General features: G+C 34.8%; 1 protein-coding gene across 14 annotated transcripts in view; it reads left to right on the top strand.

The window, feature by feature from the left end:
- Nucleotides 1–18,376, top strand: part of CCDC91 (coiled-coil domain containing 91) — a 548,164-nt gene that overhangs the window by 434,928 nt on the left and 94,860 nt on the right. For 13 of the 14 annotated variants that reach the window (XM_077170414.1, XM_077170420.1, XM_077170422.1 and 10 more), the window contains 3 exons: nucleotides 4,293–4,385; nucleotides 4,473–4,541; nucleotides 7,900–8,076. In XM_077170414.1, coding sequence (XP_077026529.1) covers nucleotides 4,293–4,385; nucleotides 4,473–4,541; nucleotides 7,900–8,076 — 339 coding nt within the window. Of the gene's footprint in view, nucleotides 1–4,292; nucleotides 4,386–4,472; nucleotides 4,542–7,899; nucleotides 8,077–9,729; nucleotides 10,450–18,376 lie in introns of those variants that run through there. The other variant, XM_077170421.1, reaches the window with a different exon arrangement.

Genomic DNA, 18,376 nt, shown 5'->3' on the forward strand with positions numbered 1-18,376 from the left:
ATAGTACCATTGAATGTTAGTGGATTAAACACATCAATCAAGACACAGACTGGCAGATTAAGTAAAAATATATGAACCATCCGTATGCTGTTTACAAAATACTCATCTTAAACACCAAGACATAAATAGGTTGAAAGTAAAAGTCTGAAAAAAGGTATTCTATACAATAAGTATCCAAAAGAAAATTGAGGTATCAAACAAAGTATACTTTAAATGCAGAGCTGTTTTAAAGAACAAGGAAGATCAGTATATATTACTTAAAAGTCTGGAAAAAGATATTCTACACAATCAGTATCTGAAAGAAAGTTGAGGTATCAAACAAAGTAGACTTTAAATGCAAAGCTGTTTTAAAGAACAAAGAAGGTCAGTATATATTACTTAAAGGTGAAATCACCAAGAAGAAATAAAAATCATAAATATTTATGTACTTAACCAGGGTGCCCCAAAATAAATGTGGCCAACACTAGCCAAATTGAAGGGAGAAATACTTCTCTACAATAATAGCTGGAAATCTCAATACACCACTCACATCAATAGATAGAACATTTAGACAGAGGGTCATAAGGACATAGAGAACTTGAATAATTTGATGTATAAACTAGACCTAACAGACGCATACATAACAATGCTCCCTCCCCCTTACCCCCAAACAGCAGAATGCACGTTCTTCTCATGTGTTCATAGTTCATTCCCCAGGATAGACACATGCTTGGATGCAAAATAGGTCTCAAATTTTAAAAGATTGAAATTATACAAGCTACTTTCTCTGATCATAACGGAATAAAAGCTGGAAATCAACAATAGGTAGAAGACTGGAGAACACTCAGATCTATAGAGGTTAAACAGTACACTCACAATCAGTGCGTCAAAGATGAAATTTTAAGAGAAATCAATAAATATCTTGAGACAAATAAAAATGAGAATACAACCTATCAAACTTATGTGATGCAGTAAAGACAATGCAGAGAAGGAAATTTATAGCTGTAAGTGCATAAATTATAAGGAAGGAAGCAGTAAAATCAAAGACCTACTTGCACACCTGGACAAACCAGATAACTAATCCCAAACCAAGCAGAAGGAAAGAAATAACAAAGATTAGAGCATAAACTAATGAAATTGAGGGCAAAAAACGATAGAGAGAATGAACAAAATTGACAAGCCCTTAGCTAGACTGAGTAAGAAAACAGAAGATGCAAATAAAATTAGAAATGAGAGGGAGACGTTACTACTGATATCCCACAAAAATAAAAAGGATATAAAAGGATAGTGTGAACAAATGTATGCCAACAAGATAGGCAATTCAGATCAAATTGACAGTTTTGTAGAAAACAGGAACAAGCTACCCTGGCTCCAGAAGAAATAGATTTCAATAAGTGAAAAGATTGAATTGCTCTTCAAAAACCTCCCAACAAAGAAAGCCCAGGACCAGATGGCTTCCAGGTGAATTCTGCCAAACATTGCAAGAAAAATAAAAACCAATCCCACTCAAACTCTTCCAAAAAATTTGAGAGAAGGGAATACTACCTTACTTATGAAGCCAACATCACCATAATACCAAAGCCAGGTAAAGATACTATGATGAAAATTATAAACCAATTTCTCTCTTGAAAATAGATGAAAAATCCTCCACAAAATACTTGAAAATCAAATCCAACAACATGTTAAAAGAATTATACCCTGGGGTGCAAGGGTAGTTTAGTTGTAGAATTCTCGCCTGCCGTAAGGGAAACCTGGGTTCGATTCCTGGCCCGTGAACTTCAACAAATGGTACTGCAATAATGGGATACTCACATAGAAAAAGAATGAAATGTGACCCCCACCATACAGCATACCAAAAAAAAAAAAAAAAGAATTATACACCATGATTGAGTTCAAAAATCAGATTACTCAACAGTATTTATGTTATATATAAACACATCTGTATGTTTACATATTCACAGAACTGTGCAGAAAGTTGTTTACCTCAATGCTATTTTTTATTCTTTGCACTTTTCACAATGAACATACATCACTTTTATAGAAACAGTATATTTTATTGAATTTATATGGTCCTTGATTAGTAACTGCGTTTAATTTTAAGACCTAAAGTCTTCCTGTACCATTCAGTATTTTTCTTTGTCATTATCAATTGATATTTGATCAGGAAATTCATTTTATTGTAGTCTAAAATTAACAGAATCAGGAAAGTAGGTTAGTCTAATTCTATGAAGGCCAAGTGGAAATGAGGCTTTAACCTGGCATGCTACTTATATTACCTAGCTTTTAATTAGTATGTAATAATTAGGTAATAACTAGGTTGTCCTGAGACTACTTTTAGCTAATAGGTAATTGGTTCCTTTTGTTCAGTTACGATTATTGCTGAAGTGATTAAGTAGAAATTTCACAAGTTTATCTAGCCTCTCTAAATCTTAGATTATTCATCAAAAATGAAGAATAGTGCCTGCCACAGCACTTTGTTGAGGCTTTTATGTGATATCACTGTGCATAAAACAACATTAATAGTATCTGATATCTCAAAAGCACTAAAAAATGTTAGCTATTATCTTTATTTATTCAAAATGCCAGTAACCTAACTGTATTTTCTCTTAAGTAGATCAGTGATTTTAATTAGGGTATATCATAAGTTGGATGCTTCTTCCAAATGGTAAATTTACATTTCTTTTTGTATAGGCAAACTCATTAATAGTCTTCTATGATACCTTACTGTCACAATTAAGAAATGAAATTCCTGGGTGAATTTCTAAACATTGTATTGTCATTTTAGTCAATGTACCGTCTTTGACTTTAGTTCTTGGATCTCTATAGAAATTTGGCCTACTTACAATAGCTTAATGATTTATATTAGTCTGAGTTAATGTAAGATTTTAAGGAGAAATTATTTTTTTAAATTAATGACTGAGATGTTTATTTTTGTTGCTTCACCCCTCACCCTTAAGCCTAAATTGAATAATTTTGGTCTCATCGTATTTATGATTTCTTTTTAAGTCTAATTATTTGCCTGGTATAATATCTTTGTATATTTCTCATGTGTGTATTTTAAATAGGATTAAGTATTGTTTTTAATCCTTTGGAATTCTGTGTGTATCTAGAATTAGGTAGAATACAAATTTGAAGTCTGGTATTACTTGTGTATCATGTTAATTCTACTGATGTGCTAGACAACTGCCTTTCACAAATCCATATGGTACCAATAATTTCTCATAATCATTTCATGATTTGTATCACAGTTTGGATATGTTTTCAAGGAAAAACCACATCTTTCATGTGATTTTCCTTACTTTCTTGAAAAACAAAAATATTATAATTATAAACAGGAATAATAGAGTTTCTTAACTAGACATGGACTATTATGTCACTTACTCTCAATGTAGGCTGACTCCCTAAAAAATGTTTTAAAATTGAAGGGCTAGTTGTATTTAAAGTATAGGATAACAGATAAGTTCATATTTAAGGGAGGCTTGTATATATATAGCATATCTGAGAAAATGTTATTTGCCTTTGGTAAATGAATGAGAAATCTATGTGTATAGCAACATATATTTGCTTTTTGCTTTTGTTTTCACCTAAGAGCACTATTCCAGAACAATATCTGGTTCATCTATATTGGGGATTTTGAGCCTGCAAAAGTTGAATTTTCTTAGAAACTCCATTCAAACTCCAAGTGACCAGTCACTGATAATTTACTGATGGTTCTGTGTGCTTTTACATAAGCACATTAGAATAAAAGTAAATATGTGAACACTGTACACTTTAACCTGCTTGTATTTATAATATTCCTTTGACCACTTTCATAGATCCATTTAATTGAATGTAGGGTAATATCCTGGGGGCTAAAACGGTGACTCTTAAATCTTTCCATTTCTTCAATAGTGCTTTATTAGAAATATAATTAATATGTTATGACAGTTCATCAAGCAAACATTTTAGGTTTTCTTCAATTGTCATCCAATTGCTTCTATTGCTGCAAAGTAATTTTAGTGAATAATTTTTCTAAATTTGATTTTGGGCAAAGGCATATATCCATTTTCTGATTCACTTTCCAATTCAGAATACTTGTTCTTAAGTTAGATCTCATATCATGTACTTTGTTGAGCTTGGGAGCTAAATTGGCTAATTGGAGAGAAGTGAATTCAGTGTTTTGGGCTTCTAAGATCTTTGTTTTAGCAAACTTTCCATTATTTCATCTAGTAACTACTTTAGTACTTTTAGGCAATTTAATTCCATCAGCTATGCTCCTTGTTAGATTATGTGTCTCAGAGAAATCAGCATAATTCATTTATCTTTCCTTGTAGCATCAGAGGCTCCTTGAAATGCTAGATATAGAGAAAGAACTGCTGAAAGAAAAAATAAAGGAAGCTTTGATTCAGCAATCTCAAGAACAGAAGGTAATACTTAATACTCAGACTGTGAAATAAATGTGGATTATGACCTCAAATAATACATATAGTATCTTTCTGTCTCATCATATGTAGGAAATATTGGAAAAATGTTTGGAAGAAGAAAAGCAAAGAAATAAAGAGGCATTATTATCTGCTGCAAAGGTATTTCTATCTGTAATATTGAGTTTCTGTGTAAGTAAGTGTATGGTTAATCTACTTTTGTATAATGTTTCATTCCAGAAAAATTAGAAACTTTTTCCTTTTTTTTGAATTAAGCTTCTGAAACTATGCACATTTTTGTTAAACTCACATTATACAAAGGTTATGAGGGAAATGAAATGCTTTACAATATATTATTTACTTATATGCTGAAAACATGTATGTGGGACACTCTAATGTATTCCTGGTATTTGATAAGTATTGTTGCATGTCATATATGTGGCTGTATATTTGTGCATTCACATGCTTTTACATTCATCAAGATCTGTGATTTTTAAAGCCAAATTTAAAAGTGTGCATTCATGTGTTCATAGATATATATATGCATACCAAAATATATAATACTAACATCTCAGTTCTAGATTTAAAATTAAATGTAGGAAATAAATATTGAATTTAATTATGCACATCGTTTTGCCAAAGGTAGAAGTTCAAGGATTACTATGATTTTCGGTCATTCTTATAGAATTTACAATCAGGTAGGAGACATTTTGAGTGAGTAGATATGTGTCATTTCAAAAGCAATTAAAAACTTCTGAATCTTGAAGGATCACTAGCACACTGAATTGTGTTGGAGGTTTATTCCATAGATAGGGGAGACAAATTGAAATTTCAGAGCACATGTGTGGCAGGCATAATTGACCTTAATTTTTAGGACATTGAAGGCAACAGAGGCGGGAAAAGAAATCTAATAGAATGTATCAAAAGTCCAGGAAAGAGATAATGAGTATCTGAAATACAGGAGGAATAAGAAGTAGCTTGAAAAGTAAAGAAACAAATTTTAAAAATACATAGAATATGGAATCAACATATATGCTTGGTGTGGACGATACAGGAAGCTAAGTTGTGAACTCCTGGAGTATGGAGTCAACAACCAAGTATAATGTAGAATTGTTTCTTTGAAACAGACTTGAGATACCTGTGATAAATCCAGATGATATAGTCAGGTAGGCAATTTAAAATACTTTCCTTTCTCCTGAGCTCTGAATGTAATTATCTGAAAATATTCATGTGGGCTTTTTTTCTGGCATATAGATGATAACCATAGCCGTGGAACTTGTCACATGTGGTAGTTAGATTCAGTTGTCAACTCGGCCAGGTGACAGTACCCAGTTCTATTACTGTGGACATGAGCCAATGGCATGTGAACCTCAGCTGTTGCTGATTACATCTGCAGTTGGCTAGGAGGCATGCCTGCTGCAATGAATGTTTGATTTAATTGGCTGGTGCTTAAATGAGAGACTCAACTAGCGCAGCCCAAGCAACTCAGCATACCTCATCTCAGCACTCGCAGCTCAGTCCAGACTTTGGAGATGCAGAAAGGACTCACCCCAGGGAAAACTGTTGGAACCCAGAGGCCTGGAGAGAAGGCCAGCAGAGATCGCCTTCTGCCTTTCCATGTAAGAAAGAACCTCAGTCGAAAGTTAGCTGCCTTTCCTCTGAAGAACTATACGTTAACTAAATAAATCCCCTTTTATTGAAAGCCAATCTGTCTCTGGTGTGTTGCATTCCAGCAACTAGCAAACTAGACCACCACGTATAATCATCTAAGGAGAGAGAGTAGAGTAAAAAGTGGCCAGAGGTCTGAGCCCTCAAGGGACTTCAAAATTTAAAAGCCTAAGAGAGAAGGAAGAAGAGGAAGACCTGAGGAGGCTGAGGAATTCAACAAGAAAAATATAAGCAGTGTGCTATCATGCAAACCAAGAAAAAAGAGGACTTAAAGAAAACAGAAATAGTCAACTATGTAGAATGTTGCACAGAAATTTAAGAATTAAAAAATACTTTTTGGCTATAACAACATGGAGGGCATAGTGAATAGTGAGAGAATAGTTTAAAGTGGTAAACAAAAGTTCAAAAAATGGTTAATTATAAGTTTTGGTAACTTGTGTCAACTTGGACTGTTAACCGGAAACAAGACAAGAGGTATATCCATGGGGATAGGAAAGGAATCCATGGAGTTTTGCTATACAGCAAAGGACAGTGGTTCTTCCTGAAGGAAATTATTGTGCATTCAAGTTGTAAACTGAATTCACTTTTTTTTTTTTTTTAAAGGAAAGACAGAGAGAAGGAAGGAAGGATAGAAGGAAGGAAGGGAGGAAGAAAGAGAAACATCTTTTAAACATTTTCTTGTTTTATTGTATTTTGTTTCTCTGTTTTTGTTACATGGGCTGGGGCCGGGAATCGAACCGAGGTCCTCCGGCATAGCAGGCAAGCACTTTGCCCGCTGAGCCACCGCGGCCCGCCCTGAATTCACTTTTTAAATGGAACACTCTTTTCTTGAATGACTTAAGTGTGGCAGGTATTTTCTCCAAAAGGAACAAAGTGAACACATCACCTCAAGGGGGAAAAAAACTGACAATTTTGTTGCCAATACATTTTAGCTGTAAAGCAAAAGTTAGGTTATTGGAGGATTTGTACCTGCCTCAAGGAACTTGGGAGTTTTCCAGTACTTGCAGTCTTTTCTGATGAGATTGAGGATAATATTAGCAAAGGTGATTTTTTTCTCAGAATAAAATGAGCTGTGTCAACATCCAGAGGCAATACATAACTAATGCATCAATATTTTACAAATGAAAAATGTTTAAAAATCACGCCTGGTAAAGGATCCACTCAAAGGGAAAGGACGGCTTGCAATTTAATAGTACAAATTTCATTGATAAGATTTCATTTTCCATATTGCAAATAATCTTTAATAAAATGCTCCTTCTCGAAGTTTGGTGTGGAATCAAATATTATCTCCAGTGTTCTGAACAGCCTATTAAATATTTCTCCTCTTTCCAACTGCATATCTGTGAGACTAGATTTTCTAAAGCATATCATTACAGATCTAATGCAGAAGGCAGTTAGAAAGATCTAGTTGTTTTCTATTAAGCCAGATATTGAAGAGGTTTACAAAAATGTAAAAAAAAAAAAAAAAGGTCATTTTTAAATTTGAAAAATATTGTTATTTTTCATAAAATATATTTTCAGTTAATATATCAAACCAATATAAACAGAAGCTCTTTGGAGTCCTCAATAATTTATAAGAGTGTAAAGGGATCCTGGAACCAATAGTTAGGGAACCACTGCTTCAAGCTAAGTCTTGGTTTCCTTGATGTTAAATAAACAGGAGTATCTGAATAAAAAACAAATATTTTATTTTATACCAGTTATTTTATGCATGAAAAACAACAGTAATATCAGAACCAAACCCCTTAGGATCGAAGTTTTCTGTCTTCTAAGTTCATGCAAGTCTCCTAATTAGAGAAGTTATTGTTAATTTGCACTTTGAAATATTTTTGTTTTGGTCGTTTGTTTTAAGATTGAGAAGGAGGCAATGAAGGATGCTGTGTTAAAAGCCATAGAAGAAGAAAGAAAAAATTTGGAAAAAGCTCATGCTGAAGAAAGGGAATTATGGAAGACTGAACATGCAAAAGACCAAGAAAAATTATCTCAGGCAATTCAAAAAGCTGTACAAGAACAAAGAAAAATAAGTCAGGTTAGTAAAATTAATTCATTGAGAATATTTCCTTTTTTCTCTTATTTTTCTTAAACTATTCTTACTATTATTTTATCTTACTTAAAATTATTCTAGTAGCCATGTTGGTATATTTGGCGTTTTTGAGGTGCTTTCACCTTTCTGTCATTGAAAACTTGATAACTTATAATTTTACCTTTTAATTCTACTTTCAAGAAGCTCAGAATCCAAATTTATATTTAGTCATTAACTACTTTAAGTCTCCAGTGTAGCAGGTGTGTTTTTCCTTTACATATAAAAATCGATACATAATAATGTATTTGTGAGGAAAAAGTTTGATTCAATTAATTTACAAGTTTTATGTATATATACCTTTTAGTTAGTAATGGTAATATAGTCTCATAAATAATCCCTGTCATCTCTAAAGGTCATTTACGGATCACCAAATGTAATATACATGCATAATATCTTCTGATGACTTGTCTTAATTCAAAAGTCTACCTTAATGTCATTATCGGTAACTAAATTTTCAAGCTTTTATTTTACCTGGATATGGTCATTTCTTTAGATAGACAATGAGATACTTGAATAAATCTTTCCTTAAAGAGGTATAAGAAGCAAAAAATAGCATTCATAAGTCTTTTTTTCACATGGTCAAAGCATTATGTATACTACCACTGTTTATTCAACCATGCATTATAAATGCATGTAAAATCCTTAGCCTTTGAGAACAAACAATGTAGAAGATTTTCTTATAGAATCATTTGATGAAGCCCTAAAAATCTCAATGTTTCCTATATCCAGGATAAATAATATATTTTTTGGATGAAGCTACTTAGTTTATTTACAAAAATACAGAATTACCCATTTTAATTATAAAAATAAAACATATCTGTGGGTAGCATCTATGTGATTAAAACAGTAGTATAATAACAAATCTTATCTTTTTTGCCTTAAATTAATGATTATTCTTAAGGTAACCTATGCTAGTATCAACAAATATGCATTGGGCACCTATTTTACCTAAGATATTTAAGTGTCTTTTTGTTTAGTTGTTTGGAATGCCAGGTCAGTAACGTCAAGGTTATTGGTTACATTACAGTTTGGGAGTGTTTACATAAAACTTTTGTAACCACAGACCTCTCCTCTAACTTCACATAGATAGTAGGTTATCAGTCACCATGAAATTGAATAAGAGGGCATGAACAGATCAGCATATATTCATCACTCCAACAGGAAAATAGGTATCTTAAATAGACTTCTCTGCTGTCAGGAGCATTCCTGTCTGTAATAAACACTACAGTGTATGATGCACTTTAAAATGTGTCCCATATGGGTTCATAGTACTGTGAAGGTAGCCCAAGTAGGTAGTAAATAAATACATGTAATTATTTTCTTACAAATTTTTTCATATTTTGCTTAAGATTGCATGTGTATGTGTGTACTTAAATGCCATGTGACAGAGAGTTGAATAGAAACCATCTATAGCAGAGAATACAGTGCAGCCTAATAATTCACAAAATACACTCTAAGTCTTCTTTAAACAGCCCTATCCTTTTAATTTTATTTGGTTGGTTTTATTATAACCATACAACTATAGTTTTCATTAACCCCTTAAAGCTTCATATCCTTAACCAAGAGAATTGATAAATTGTCACTTCTCTTGGAATCTAGGTAAAGAACACATTCATGTCACGTCTTCTTAGACCACTGGGATAATCACACAGATTGCCATGATCAAACTTACTCTTTAGTATTTTACATTATTGAAATGTAATGAAATGACATAATGAAATGACTGCCTACTATGTTCCAGATCCTGTATTTATTTCTGGGGCTTCAATAATAAGAAAAAAAAGTTTCCACTTCTCATAGAGTTTGTCTTTTTTTCTGAGGAAGACTGACAGCACAGAGGTAAGGGGCTAGCAATTGAGCTGCCTGCCTTGAAGGAAGAAGCTGGCCTTGTGAATAGCTGGGGATAGAGTGCCTCAGGCAGGAGAAATAGCAATTATAAAGATTCTGAGGACAGAAGATGCTTGGTGTAATTCAAACTATATATTAATGTCATGTGAGAATTGACAGACAAGCAGAATCTGATACCCAGAAACACATCCGTCTTTAGTGTCATTTTGCTACTGTAATGATCAGCTAACTTTTTCTGTAAAGTCCTAGATAGCAACTATTTTATCTCGTGGACTGTCATGTCTTTGCCTTACCTACTCTTTGTATATGGAAATAGCCATGGACAATATGTAATGATGGCTGCTATGGCTATGTTCCAAAAATAAGGTTCATAGGTTTCCAACTCTTGTGTTGTTTTGAAAACTATTTCTGGTTTTGTTGATGGAAATGAACTTGTATTTACTTTAATTCTTAGAAAAATATCTTTCCCTGGGTACAAAAACCAAGTTGCTTGGTTTTTTTTTTTTTTTTCTTTTTTTTCTTTTACTATTTGAGATAGCCTTCCACTAGCTTCTAGCTTCTCTTAGTGCTATTAAGAAGTTAGGTTCTCTCTCTCCTTTGAAGGTGATCTCTTTTTCTCTGTCTCTTTTTAAGATTTTTTTCTTTCCCTGTATTTTCTATGATTTCCTTCTGATGTATCTAGGTGTAGATTTAATTATAGTTCCTCTGCTTGGAATTCAGGGAGCTTCTGTACAATTGTATAGAATTCAGGGAGCTTCTTCTGGGACACCAGTTCTACATATGTAAGACATTTTCCCTGTATTCTCTAAATATCTTGGTATTACTTCTTTATTTCCCATTCATTTTTCTCTCCATTTCGTCTGCCGTATCTTACAGTCCATTAACTATTTCGCTAATTGGCTTTTAAAATCTATCCATTGCATTCTTAATTTTAGTTTTTTAATGTTTAGTTATCTTTGCTTTTGTTTTCTAGTTCTCTAGAATATTTATTTAGCTCTTATTCATATGTGTTATATCATTTTGTCCACTTCCACTACCCAGAGTAGAGAATACTTCAGGAAAATACTCTCTAATAATTAGATTCACCCCAAATTCTCAAATATATATTCATCACTTCATTGATCAATCACAATAATTCCCTAGGGAAAACAAATTGGGAAAACTGTTGAATTGTTATGGATTGCTTTTTTAAAAATCCCATGAGATTAATCACCCTAAATTATTTAACTTGCAGGGCCAGCAGTAATTTATAAGTAGACTTTACCCTGAGCTACTAGTGATAAGAATCTAAAATCCTGCCTTTTAAACCTGTTCATACATTTGAGGATTTTATATGTGAATTTCAGATTTACAATTAATGTCCCTGGAATTTCTTTTAGGGAAATCTTTGGAATATCAGGCATTAGAAAATTTGACAGATCTTTCTCATCTTTTATAATGTTACAGAGAACAAAAATAGGTTAGTTCTCCATGTTCAAGTTTCATTTAATGTCTTAATTCGAAACAAATCAAGCCAAGACATCTGCTTGTATGGAATTTTTTCTACAGCTTTAAATATAGAAAATAAAAGTAATATGATGGTAATAATCATAACAATAAAGTCTACTATTTTCACTTCTTAGGCTATTTAAAGCAGATACCATTAAATGGGTTGGCTTAAACAATGAGAATTTATTAGCTTACGTTTTGAAGCTGAGAAAACAGCCTAATCAAGGCATCCTTAAAGCTATGTTCACATCCCCAAGATCAGCTGCAGTCAATCCTTGGCTCCTCTGCCATATAGCAGAGCATATGGTAACATCTGCTGGTCTCTCCCTTCTCTTTTGGGTTCTTTTGATTTCAGCTTCTTACTCCCTTGCTCACTCTCTCTCTCTCTTCATTTATTAAGAACTCCAGTAAGAGGATTAAGACCCATTCTGAATGTGGTGGGTCACCCCTTAACTGAAGTATCAAATCAAAAGGTCCCATATACAGTGGGTTCACACCCACAGCAATGGATCAAGTTTAAGAACATGTGTTTCTGGGGTACATACAGCTGCAAAGTACCACAGCTACCATTAATTCAATTCTAAGTGCTAGGCAGTGTGCTAGTTTTACATATTTGATCTCATGTAATCCTCACAATCTCCTTATGCGGTTTTCCTCTTTATCTCCCTTTTACAGATGAGGAAAACAAAGCCTATGGAGATCACTTAACTCCTTCAAGGCCATTTTCCTTAGAGGAAGCAACAGGCAGGATTCAAAACAAGGCAGGATTCATTACTCCAGAGGCCTTGAAATTTGACACTATGCTCTTTTACCTCCCAGTGCTACTTATGGGACCATCTTAGAATAAAATACAGATTTATCCTGTTGAGCTTGTAATTAACAGCACTGCTTGTTTTTCTGACCAGGAAGTCACAAGAAACGAGGAATGGATAGTGTGGCAAAGGAAAATCAGTCAGTGTAAATTTAAGCAACTAAATTTACTTCAAAGATATGCAAGAAGTAAAAATAAAAGAACAACTTCTGATTTGTAGCTTACCTCTAGATATCTCTGTGTTTCAACCCTGCCATTACCTGAGGTAAAAAAAAAATGTTTGTGCCAGAAAACACTATCTTAGGATTGTGGCAGATATTTCTTAAAACTTACTTAAGAAATGTTTTGTTTGGCATTGGTTAAGTCTAAATCATGGTATTGATTGTAGATTTGTACTTTTTTTTTTCCTGAATAATTAAGAAAAAGATTTAGAACTGGCTTATTTGATTTTCACTTTAAAATAATTTTGTATTCCTTGAAAACCCTTGTTAAAGAAAGGAAAGTGCATATATTGACACAAGAGTGGACTGCTGTCATTAATTTTGTTGTTCTAGCAAAGTCCTGTAAAAGGACTCCAATATATACAGACACTTAAACTCTGTCTGACATTGGAAACTCTTCATAATAGATTATAACCACAGTGCCTGAAATTTGAGGTTATTCCCCCCTAAACCCACAAACATTACAATCAGTGTTAACTTTTCTTTAGGAAATTTAGCATTGCCACCTGACCCTTCTTTTAAGAGCATCTCTTTTAACTTACTAGGTAAGATAGTTTCACAATGCTTAAATGATTTTTCTCTATTGATTTCTTTGATTTTGACTTGTTAGTTTGTTTTAAGGTTTTTATTTACAGTATTTTTGACAGTAAGTAACTTAGTTGGTCAGAGGTAAAATCTTAATGAATTTTTAAACGTCTTAAGTTACATATCTAGAGAAAAATTAAATAGTGCATCAACTTAACTATATCATTTTTCCTAACCATTTCCTTCTTTTATATGTTGTATTTCAATCAGTGGGACAACAATCCATCACTTTTCCCCTTTCAAGTTATAGTAAAAAATGAATAATGTTACTTTCCTATTTTTAGTATCCCACCTAATTGAAGCATGAAATATAAACTGTCCAGTGACCTGTTCTCTACCTTAACAGCTCATTTTCTGCCATTCTGCTTCACACTTAGTACTTTTATTACCAAACTACTGGTACATATACCTGCTATTTTATGCCATTGGGGATTTGGTGATACCATGCCTTCAGCCTAGGATGCTATTGCTTTCCTAGGTGAAAACCTCACTATTTTATTATTCAGCTTTATGTTTTCCTCTAGAAAACTTATTTTTTAACCTCTCAGATTGGATCAAGTATTTTTGCTTCTTCTTAAGCATTCACTATATAATTCAGCCATATTATATGAAAAGAATGGGTTCTTTATCTTCTTTACTAAAATCACAAGCACCTTGAAAGTAAGGACTGAATTTTGAACAAACTGCATTAAATTCTGAGAATGGTATAGGAAGAACCCTATTTTAATGAGACATATTAATCTTTTAAAAATGGGTTTGAATTCCCCCATAAAACAGTTTAGCTCTTTTACCAAGTTGTTTTCTGGGGTAATTCAAATCCATTTTTTAAAGATTTGGTTGTTTTTTGCAAGGACTGTTATACCAGAGAGCAGCATTATCCAAAATAGTGTTTTGGATGTTATTACCCCTTTAAAAAAGTAGGCCCTTAAATTATCTGTTTGGTGCCAACCTGAAATAATCCTTGTTACTGTTATGCAGTGTAATATTTGAAAAGTAACCTGGGAGAGGAAAGAATAGCTACTTCCATCTTCATGAAAGTATTCACTTATAATACAGATTTGTTCTAGGGAAATGAGTGGCTGCATGAGTACAAATAGAATTTTAGGTCATTGTAAAGCAGTATTTTCAAATTACAATGGGAGCATCTTGGGTATTTGTTGCTTACTCATCATCTTTCCCTCCCATCCCCCTTCTTAGTAACACCTTGTGTTTCTTAACCATGTAGTTTAGGTGAGATTTAATCTACCTTCTAAGTAGGTAGGAAGAGCCTTCTAGACATATGCTAATGATTATATCCCTTCCCAGGATGCATTCAAAGTCAAGCCCTAAAAACTGAAATATTGGGACTGGCATTCTCAGATATATAAAATATATTTCGTAGTAGTAAGAAAATTAGTGAGTCATAAGAGCCACTAGTATCCCTTTTGGGATTATATGCATAGAGCTTTTGTGCCAACACCAATAGCAGAGTTAAGAACTGAAGAGAGGTTCCCTCTTCCCGGTCTTTTCCCTCAGGACCTACTAAACCTCTCAGTGGAAATAAATAAGTTCCGGGCCCTTTAAGTCTGTCTTACGTCTTATACATTTTAAAGTCCCAGACATTATTTAATGGCTATTCCCTCTGCCCCACTTACGAAGCCTTCAAAGTGAGGAGGAGTGAGTCTAATCTAGCGTCTTGGTCTCTCTACTCAGGGAGAAAGGTGGTAGAGAAAACAACACAGGCTTCAGGGCATATATTAATTACCAGTTGCTGCGTGACAAATCACCCAGAATTCAGTGGCTTAAAAAACTAGCAAATAAATGACTTCCGGAGAAGATGGCGGCTTAGTAAGACACGCGGATCTTAGTTTCTTCTCCAGGACAGCTACTAGGGGAGTAGAAACGATACAGAACAGCTCCCAAAGCCACAACAGAGAAAAAAAAAAGACAGCGTACCCCATCCTGGAACGGCTGGCTGGCTGAGAGAAGCCGCTCGGGTGAGATCACCGAGGCGCGCGGGCTTCACCGGGCGGGGCGGCAAGCGGCCGGAGTCACTCCCTTCCCCCTACCCGGGCCGGCTGGGAGAATTGGAGAGGCGGTCCCCTGAACCGCAGCGGCTGGCGCCCACACCACGCGCGGCCCCCCCGGACCAACTGAGAGAATTGGATCGGAAATCCCCAGGCCGCGGCGAACGGTGACGGGTGGGGGTGGCCCCTTCCAAACCCGTGACTCCCCGGGAACGTGCACTCTCCCGGGTGGGCCGCAGCCGCTGGCGCCCTCCCGCCACCCTTGTCACCCCGGGCCGACTAGGAAATTTGGACGGGCGCTTTCCTGGGCTGCGGCGGCCAGCAACCCTCCCCATGTTCGGACCCCGGGCCGGCTCGCACTCTTCCAAGCCGCTTCAGCTAGCGAAACTCCCGGACGGCGAGAGTTTTCCAAAGTTAAAGGTCCCACAGCACCTTTTACTGGTGGGACCCGCAGACAAACGTGTGCCACGACCGCCACCTACTGGGGAGGATAAGAAAAACAGAACCCAGAGATTTCACAGAAAAATCTTCCAAACTTTTGGATCCAATACCCAGGGAAATCTGTCTAACTGCGCAGATGTCAACAGAAGATAACGGATCACGCTCAAATAATTGAAAACATGGCCCAGTCAAAGGAACAAACCAATAGTTCAAATGAGATACAGGAGCTGAGACAACTAATGCTGAATATACAAACAGAAATGGAAAAACTCTTCAAAAACGAAATCAATAAATTGAGGGAGGACATGAAGAAGACATGGGCTGAACATAAAGAAGAAATAGAAAAACTGAAAAAACAAATCACAGAACTTATGGAAGTGAAGGACAAAGTAGAAAAGATAGAAAAAACAATGGATACCTACAATGATAGATTCAAAGAGACAGAAGATAGAATTAGTGATTTGGAGGATGGAACATCTGAATTCCAAAAGCAAACAGAAACTATCGGGAAAAGAATGGAAAAATTTGAACAGGGTATCAGGGAACTCAAGGACAATATGAAGCACACAAATATACGTGTTGTGGGTGTCCCAGAAGGAGAAGAGAAGGGAAAAGGAGGAGAAAAACTAATGGAAGAAATTATCACTGAAAATTTCCCAACTCTTATGAAAGACCTAAAATTACAGATCCAAGAAGTGCAGCGCACCCCAAAGAGATTAGACCCAAATAGGCGTTCTCCAAGACACTTAGTAGTTAGAATGTCAGAGGTCAAAGAGAAAGAGAGGATCTTGAAAGCAGCAAGAGGAAAACAATCCATCACATACAAGGGAAACCCAATAAGACTATGTGTAGATTTCTCAGCAGAAACCATGGAGGCTAGAAGACAGTGGGATGATATATTTAAATTACTAAAAGAGAAAAACTGCCAACCAAGACTCCTATATCCAGCAAAATTGTCCTTCAGAAATGAGGGAGAAATTAAAACATTCTCAGACAAAAAGTCACTGAGAGAATTTGTGACCAAGAGACCAGCTCTGCAAGAAATACTAAAGGGAGCACTAGAGTCAGAACCGAAAAGACAGAAGAGAGAGGTATGGAGAAGAGTGTAGAAAGAAGGAAAGTCAGATATGATATATATAATACAAAAGGCAAAATGGTAGAGGAAAATATTATCCAAACAGTAATAACACTAAATGTTAATGGACTGAATTCCCCAATCAAAAGACATAGAATGGCAGAATGGATTAAAAAACAGGATCCTTCTATGTGCTGTCTACAGGAAACACATCTTAGACCCAAAGATAAACATAGGTTGAAAGTGAAAGGTTGGGAAAAGATATTTCATGCAAATAACAACCAGAAAATAGCAGGAGTGGCTATACTAATATCCAACAAGTTAGACTTCAAATGTAAAACAGTTAAAAGAGACAAAGAAGGACACTATATACTAATAAAAGGAACAATTAAACAAGAAGACATAACAATCATAAATATTTACGCACCGAACCAGAATGCCCCAAAATACGTGAGGAATACACTGCAAACACTGAAAAGGGAAATAGACACAAATACCATAATAGTTGGAGACTTCAATTCCACGTTCTCATCAATGGACAGAACATCTAGACAGAGGATCAATAAAGAAATAGAGAATCTGAATATTACTATAAATGAGCTAGACTTAACAGACATTTATAGGACATTACATCCCACAACAGCAGGATACACCTTTTTCTCAAGTGCTCATGAATCATTCTCAAAGATAGACCATATGCTGGGTCACAAAGCAAGTCTTAACAAATTTAAAAAGATTGAAATCATACACAACACTTTCTTGGATCATAAAGGAATGAAGTTGGAAATCAATAATAGGCGGAATGCCAGAAAATTCACAAATACGTGGAGGCTCAACAACACACTCTTAAACAACGAGTGGGTCAAAGAAGAAATTGCAAGAGAAATTAGTAAATACCTCGAGGCGAATGAAAATGAAAACACAATATATCAAAACTTATGGGATGCAGCAAAGGCGGTGCTAAGAGGAAAATTTATTGCCCTAAATGCCTATATCAGAAAAGAAGAAAAGGCAAAAATGCAGGAATTAACTGTTCACTTGGAAGAACTGGAGAAAGAACAGCAAACGAATCCCAAAGCAAGCAAAAGGAAAGAAATAACAAAGATCAGAGCAGAAATAAATGAAATTGAAAACATGAAAACAATAGAGAAAATCAATAAGACCAGAAGTTGGTTCTATGAGAAAATCAATAAGATTGATGGGCCCTTATCAAGATTGACAAAAGGAAGAAGAGAGAGGATGCAAATAAATAAGATCAGAAATGGAAGAGGAGACGTAACTACTGACCTCACAGAAATAAAGGAGGTAATAACAGGATACTATGAACAACTTTACGTTAATAAATACAACAATTTAGATGAAATGGACGGGTTCCTGGAAAGACATGAACAACCAACCTTGACTCAAGAAGACATAGATGACCTCAACAAACTAATCACAAGTAAAGAAATTGAATTAGTCATTCAAAATCTTCCTAAAAACAAAAGTCCAGGACCAGATGGCTTCACATGTGAATTCTACCAAACGTTCCAGAAAGAATTAGTACCAATTCTCCTCAAACTCTTCAAAAAAATCGAATTGGAGGGAAAACTACCGAATTCATTCTATGAAGCCAACATCACCCTCATACCAAAATCAGGCAAAGATATTACAAAAAAAGAAAACTACAGACCAATCTCTCTAATGAATACAGATGCAAAAATCCTCAATAAAATTCTAGCAAATCGTATCCAACAACACATTAAAAGAATTATACATCATGACCAAGTAG

Source organism: Tamandua tetradactyla, chromosome 7 (genome assembly GCF_023851605.1).
Source record: "Tamandua tetradactyla isolate mTamTet1 chromosome 7, mTamTet1.pri, whole genome shotgun sequence".
Classification (NCBI taxonomy): Eukaryota; Metazoa; Chordata; class Mammalia; order Pilosa; family Myrmecophagidae; genus Tamandua; species Tamandua tetradactyla.